Raw genomic sequence first — 7,746 nt, forward strand, 5'->3', positions numbered from 1 at the left:
TTTGGATAGACACTAATTTTTCGATTACTTTCAGTGGTTTTATCGCTCGGCATGAAGCCTCATGACAATAACTTTTCCAAATGAAGATGTGGTTAAAAGTAAAGAACCTTACCTCATGCATTGTGCGGCTCGTGTTAGGAAAGAAAAAAAAGAGAAAATAAAAATGGCCGCCCCCTGGTATTTATGGACTGAAAATCACGTGATGTGACGAGAGGGGGGGGTATGCAAATGAGATGTGGTTGGGTCTCTCTATAAAAGAGCCGTCTTCTTTATTTTGGGCGTCAGTGTGGAAAGTGCAGAGAGAAGAGAACAGTTGGATTTGAGTTTGAGACTTTTGATCTGAGGTTGAATTCAAATTTAACGTCAAGCTATTTCGGCACAGTGACAAAAATGGGTGACCGAGTAAGATTGAGCAGTGATATCCTGAGGCCATTTACTGGAGAAGGTGACGTGGTTGCGTGGCTTAACAAGCTGAAGTTGGTGGCAAGGCTGCAGAAGATCGAGGATGTAGCCACGTTAATACCAATGTATTTGGAAGGAAGTGCTCTAGCGGTCTATCTAGAAATGGGAGAGATGGATCAGGCCATTGCTGAGAGCATTGAAAACCGGTTAAAGACCGCATTTTCCGAGAGCGCGTTTGAGGCTTACAACAAGCTCAAAAGAGTCACCTGGACTGGGAAGTCTGTGGACATGTATGTGGCAGAGATAAGGTGACTAGCAGGATTGGCTGAATATGGGGGATGCAGCCTTGAGAAGACTGTAAAGCTGGCGCTTGTAACTGGTTTCCCTGATCGCATCTCCATGGAACTGCAATGACTTACTGATATTGAAACCAAGGAGGTGGAGGAGATTCTAAGGCAATCTTTGTTTGAGCTGGGGGCAGTCGCGGCTGCTGTGGCAAGCAGAAAGGAGTGACCAATGATGAAGCAAGGCCGTGGATTTACCGGTAAATGCTTTCGATGTCAAGGACCACACCTGATGAGAGACTGTAGGGAGCCACGGCCAGACATTATCTGTTTTCGGTGTGGCTTCCGGGAAACGAGTAAAGGGGTGCTATTGCGCCAGTAGTCACCCCTTTTATACTGAACAGGCGTATGAGAGTCTGTTGCCACAGTTAGTGATCACAATCAATGGAAAGAGGGCTAGAGCTCTTGTTGATACTGGATGTACAACAACACTTATTACTACGAGCGTCGCCAACTCTTGGAATGGAACCAGCAACGTTAAAGCGGTGGATGGCAGAGAAGTGGAATGCTGTGGAGAGGCCGATGCGGAGATTGTAGTAAGGAATATGCCATTGCGACTAAGATTGATCGTGCTGGATAGACTGGTTGCAGGAATTGATGTGGTGCTGGGCCTGGATGCGATAGACCGACTGGGAGGAGCTACTATTGCTAAAGACCAGGTGAAGTTTGGCAATCAGAGTGCACCAGAAATAACAGGAAGTGTAACCAGGGGTGATACCAACCAACCGTTGAAACCCCGACCATGTCTGATTGAGGATGATGACTTTCGAGCCTGCTTCGATGGGGAAAAATGGATGGTAGAATGGCGATGGACCGCAGAGCCATCTGTATTGACGAATCGGGTCAGCTGCTACAAAAGCACACTGAAAGGAGCTGTGGAGCCACAGTTTGAAAAAGAAGTTGAGAGATGAATAGATGAAGGAATATTAATGCCGTGGTCAGGGAAAGTTGAAGGAATTTTGCCACTCATGGCTGTGGTCCAACCTATTAAGAAGAAAGTTAGGCCAGTGTTGGATTTCCGTGAGCTGAACAAGTTTGTCGCTTGTCACACAAAGGACGGAATCGACGTGTGTGAAGAAGTCATAAGGAAATGGAGGAGGATGAAGCAGGCAACTAAAATTGTGGACCTGAAGTCAGCCTACCTCCAACTTCATGTGGATGAGAAATTGTGGAAATATCAATTGGTAGAGTACAAAGGTAAAGTTTATTGTCTGACCAGATTAGGATTTGGTCTGAACTCCGCACCAAAGATAATGATGGCAGTTCTTAAGACAGTGTTGGCCAAAGATGATGCAGTGAAGAGAGGCACCTGCTCTTACATCGATGATGTACTAGTGAACGAAACAGAGGTGAGTGCGGAAAGGGTGAGAGAGCATATCAAAGCATATGGACTGACGACAAAACTGCCTGAGTCACTGGAAAATGGAATGGCTTTGGGATTTCGACTATAGGCAGGAAAATTGATGTTTGGGCGAGGAAATGAGATCCCTGAAGCCAAGGTTGACCTAGAAAAAAAAGAGAAAATAAAAATGGCCGCCCCCTGGTATTTATGGACTGAAAATCACGTGATGTGACGAGAGGGGGGAGGGGGTATGCAAATGAGATGTGGTTGGGTCTCTCTATAAAAGAGCCGTCTTCTTTATTTTGGGCGTCAGTGTGGAAAGTGCAGAGAGAAGAGAACAGTTAGATTTGAGTTTGAGACTTTTGATGTTAAATTTGTTCAAATTTAACGTCATGAAAATGAAATTTTGGATGATCAAAGCTCATATACTTAAAAATTGTATCCTGAAAGAAATTATTAGAAATTTATTAAAGAGTATGCATCATTTATTAAGTATGTCAAATTTTGTATAAAATAATAAAAAATAGCAATATAAATTAACTGATGAGAAATATCAGTTATAATTTTCTAAACATAATACATACATAGAAGACCTTCTTTTTTATATGAATTTGTCTTGTTAAATCCACATTGTTATCTTATATGGAGTGATCAATACATAAACATATAATGATATCTTTATTCAGAATGTGGCCATAATAAGATGTTTTCTTTATTGGTGAGTTATTATAGGGGAGATAACTTAGCTCATTATGTAGTTTTTTTTTTTCGGAAATTTTTAACTTACTTAATCTCTCAAGTATTTAGTGATGTGATTAGTTGCTACAATAGCAAACTACTTAATTATTTTTGCATTTAAACTTTAATTCAAGCAGGAAATTTTATTCTAATCAACTGTTTAAAAGCTTCCAAATCATTTTCGAAATTTGAAGACTCATTTTATTTTTGTCTTATTATCATATAAAAATGTTGTTGACTTGTTTACTATATTCTAATTCTGAATTTAAAAAGTATTTTGAAATCTATCGTAAATTAGAAAATAATTTCTAGCATGAATTAAGCTTTAAAGTTAAAAGTCAAGTACTATTGTTCTTTTGTGTTCTTTAATAGAAAACATTAATAATTGCATGTGCCCATGTCATATGAAAAAAGTGAGTGCACGATTGTTCTTATATCTTATTTTTTAATTCCTTCAGTGATCCAAAAGAAGACATACACAGCATCTTTGAGTTTAGAGTGTGGTGCCAACGCTTCGTTTGAAGTGCTCTTCCAACCAAAGCAGCCAGTCAAGAGTTATGGTCAAGTGCAGTTGTGCGTCCACGGCAACCAGTATGAGAACACCATCATCTGGCTTGTGGGTGAGGGTTACTTAGAGGAAGTCACCCTTGATAACATCATGCTGGATCCACAGCTTGAGCTGCAGTTAAAAACAGAATCTTTAGATAACTGTCCAGATAATGAAAATATTCAAGGTGAGTCACATTTCTGGAATTGTGGATCACAATCACAATTTTTTATCGATTTGTCACCTGCCAATGTTAGGTACCTTCTATTAATCTGTGATAAATCAATTTCTATACAGAATAGTGGCAGAAGAGAGCCTATATTGACAGGTGACAAATTGATAAAATTGTAATTGTGATCAAAGGGGAGACTTGCTTTATTTGTGTAAAGCAAGTCTCACCTTTGACCACAATTACTTGATTCATGTAAACAACCATTAATAACAACTTTTGTTGGATTTTGAAAAAAAATAAAACTAAATGAGTCCATTTTTTGTGATAGTTGTTTAAATTTGGTATTTTAAGCCATCCTGGGGGTAGTATTTGTTTCATATAAGATGACCATTAATTTTAATGTTTAGTGGATTTTGAGTAAAAACTAATGATGGAAATTTTAGATATTTGACAAAAAATTTACATTTTTAGGACATTTTTGTTAAGAAATCTGAAACTTGGTCAATTTTCTGTTTTCATGGTCTGTGATGAAAAATTAATGAACCAATTTTAAGAAAATCCGAATAACAAATGGTAAAGAAAGCATAAGACGTTTGAGACTAAAAGCAGAATATCAAATTTATGTCACTGTAAAATTAATCACCATTTTTTTTTATTACTTTTATTTTTACTTAAAAATAATAAAATAATACTTTATATATAGAATTATGTTTCAGTTATGCTTTTCTGTCCCATCCTCATATCTGTAGGCATACATCTTGCCACCTGCTTAATCATCCCTGATCCTTTCATCTCCTTTAGTCAGCTGATGTTAAAGAATATGTTGACTGCATATCTGCACATCCAATGAGGCTACCTGTTGGTTGTGAGTGGCGATCCATGATTTCTCAAAATGCTATCATGATGGCTTAGCAGCAGATTATGACTATGCAACTTAAAGAGCATTAATGTAACACTCTACTTTGGCCCTTACTTAAACTAGACAGAAAACCCAATCCAATTAAATGTTCAAAACTTATGACTCCACCTCACCACTCTGTTGCTTCTCTTTGCTTCTCCTCTTCGCCACCAAACTTGAAAAAATAGTAAAGATTACATGTCTTTTTACCGTTACGTGGCGAAGAAGTGGGTGCTCATTTTATGTTAAAAAGCCTCATAACTCTGTCTGCATCAAACAGATTGTAACAAAAATCTGTCCTTATTTTTTAGGCTCAGTGTTATGATTTTTACATCTTTCTCACGCCCTCGATTAACTTGAACTTGTCTAAGAATCTTAAGTAAAACCATGCATAATTTCGATGTGCATTTTTAGTGAATAAAATCTTTACTGCGTGATTTGGCTTTTTACTTATTCACAACAATTTTATTCGCTAAAAATTGAAGAAAAAATCAATAGAATACTGTGAGCAGAGAACTCGCAAGTCCACAATCAGAAAGACGGTACAAGCATTGGAAACTGACGTTCAAAAATTATCTGAGTGCAATTGGTAATGACAGTGAGATTGGGAATACCTCTAAAAACTTTTTCGCACTAATCTATATCGACAGTGGTATATATAACATAATAATCAACACCAGTGACTACTATAGTGCTATGAAAGCACTAGATGCTACTTATATAAAACTGATGAACATCATATTTAATAGACATCGGCTACACACAACAGTTTTCCAAAACTATTGATACTTTTATACTCCAATTAAAAGTTCTTTACTAAATCATTCAAGTTTGTAGCCATCACTTTCGAGGAAAATAAAAGGTAATATATACACTAATGCTTACCTGATAAATCCTTATTCACTCTTCAAGAAATATACACTAGAACCAGTGGCATAGCATCAGTTTTTGCCGCTCGGGGCGGTTGGAAAATTTGCCCCCCCCCCCCAGCTGATATATAATTACCTGTTTTGCCGCCCCCAATGGCATATAATTACATGTTTTGCCGCCCCTCCCGCCTACTGCTGGCATATGACAACCTGTTAATACCTTCAAAATTCCAAAAATCTCTCAAAATATTTATTTTCATTGAACTAATGTTTACACAATTCCCTTCAAATTAGTGTTTACACAATTCCCGTTTTTTAACATTTTAATTTAATTTGACAATTTCTTTTCAATAATTTGAATAATAATAAGTATGTAAACATTAATCTGAAGGGTATCATGTAAACGTTAATATGAAACAAAAGAAACCAAATTTTTTTTTCAAAACAAAAACGTATAATTCAAATTATAAAAAAATGTTAAATTAAATTAATTTGCTACACAAACAGATATAATAATAAATTTAAATGAGAACATTTGGACACCTGCAAATGTTATGAAATGATAAAATCATTTTTATTAACTTTTGTTATTGTTAAAGTCCGAATTTTTACAAAAAACACGGCTGTATCAAAGAGAGGATAGTCCGATGTAGTTTTCTTTTCTTTTTCTTCATAATGTTATTATTAAGAGGTCGAGCCTCTCAAAAAGAAAAAAAGTCTTGTATCGGTGCTTTTTGAAATCCTCGTGTGTAATCGCTTAGTTTAACCGCAAAATTTAAGAAATGGAAAGTCACACATTTTAGAAAACATTTTTTAATAAATTTAAATGAGAATATTTGAAATTTGAATTTATAAATTTAAATGAAAACATTTGAAAACATGAAAATGTTATGCAATGATAAAATCATTTTCATTTACTTTTTTATTGTTGTTATTTCCGAATTTTCACAGAAAATGGCTGTATCAAGGAGAGGATAGTCTGACGTAGTTATTTTTTCTTTTTCGTCATAATATTATTATTATTAAGAGGTCGAACCTTCCGAAGAGAAAAAAAAATGTCTTGTATCCGGGATTATTTAAATCCATGTGTATAATCGCTCAGTTTAAGAAATTTAAGAAATTTGTCGTTTATGTTTCACTCCTTTATAAAACATAGTTTAAACATTTTTTAAATGAATATATTTATGAATTGAAAATAAAGCTATAAATTTATTTTTTGTGAGAGAACTATCGCAAGGCATCAAGTCAGTTGGAAATTTACAAACATACTTTTCGCGCTTTTTTTCTGCAAAGTTATCAATAAATCTATCAAAATTCACTCTATCGAAAAGTTCCCTCTCCATGGAGAGGATTACTAAGTCTGTAAGCCTTGTCTGGCTCATTTTTGATCGAAAGTAGTTTTTTATGAGTTTCAGTTTCGAGAAAGAGTGCTTACAGCTGGCAACGCTAATAGCTCAGGTCCGGAAAATGTGTAGCAAGATCACAATATTAGGGACGGAATACCAAAGGTGGTATCTCTGTATAAAGTTCAAAAGTTCAAGAGGGCCATTGATTTTGTCTTTTCCTGAAGCTTTCACAAAATACTGTAATCTCTTCCTTTCCGCAAAGAATTTATCTTTTTCTATATCTTTGTAAACTTCACCAAACTGACAAAAATTATCATCAAGCAGATTTGATGGTATAAGAAAAGCATATTTACTTGCAAGATTGTGAACTTCTGGAAATCTGCAACATATTTCTTCAGTCAAGCTGCCTTGACAGACAGCATTTCCCGTCTCTACTCAGTATCAAACCCCAGTGTTGCATCAGTCAATCATTCACCACTCATTTGTTTCTTTTTGCTGATACAGTGCTCCATGCTTATCTCCATTTCAGAGCAGAGTTTTTTGACTCATCTATTGCAGTGTCCACCATCTTTTCTTTATTCTGAAGAAGGCAATCTATCAATGCCGTCAGCCTGACAGAACTTTATTGCAGATCCAGCCCCATTTTTTGAAGATACTTCTGGACATCATTGATTTCTGGGAGAATAATTTTCCAAAAGCTCAGAAATAAAAGAAATGGAAACGACAATACCGAGTTGAGAATTAAAGATGCATCTGATCTTGTGGTTGCAGTTTCTCCTTCTTCTATGAGCTGTTTACATAATTTTTTTACTACATCATTTACAGCATCTGCTCGACTACTCCATCCATAGTCCGCTTGATACTGAGACTGGTCAACTGAATCAAGACGTCCCAGCTATGTGTAGATGCAGAAAAGAATGAGAATAATCGGTCCAGTATACCAAAAAATGTAACAGAGTGAACCGCTAGAGAAGCGGCATGTACACAAGCCAGATTTAATGAACTGTAAGTGCATGGCACAAATAGAGCTTTTGGGTTGATTTTGGAGATTCATTTCTGCACACTCGATCAGTAGCCTGCCATAATAG

At 36.2% G+C, this 7,746-nt stretch overlaps 1 protein-coding gene across 4 annotated transcripts in view; it reads left to right on the forward strand.

The window, feature by feature from the left end:
- LOC145295994 (hydrocephalus-inducing protein-like) overlaps positions 1-7,746 on the forward strand; it is an 865,028-nt gene that overhangs the window by 710,379 nt on the left and 146,903 nt on the right. For all 4 annotated transcript variants that reach the window (XM_080141978.1, XM_080141990.1, XM_080142009.1 and 1 more), the window contains one exon: positions 3,285-3,560. In XM_080141978.1, the coding sequence (XP_079998104.1) occupies positions 3,285-3,560 (276 nt within the window). The remainder of the gene's footprint in view (positions 1-3,284; positions 3,561-7,746) is intronic.

The sequence above is a fragment of the Euprymna scolopes genome, chromosome 2, assembly GCF_053919585.1.
Source record: "Euprymna scolopes isolate OS-2025 chromosome 2, ASM5391958v1, whole genome shotgun sequence".
NCBI lineage: Eukaryota > Metazoa > Mollusca > Cephalopoda > Sepiida > Sepiolidae > Euprymna > Euprymna scolopes.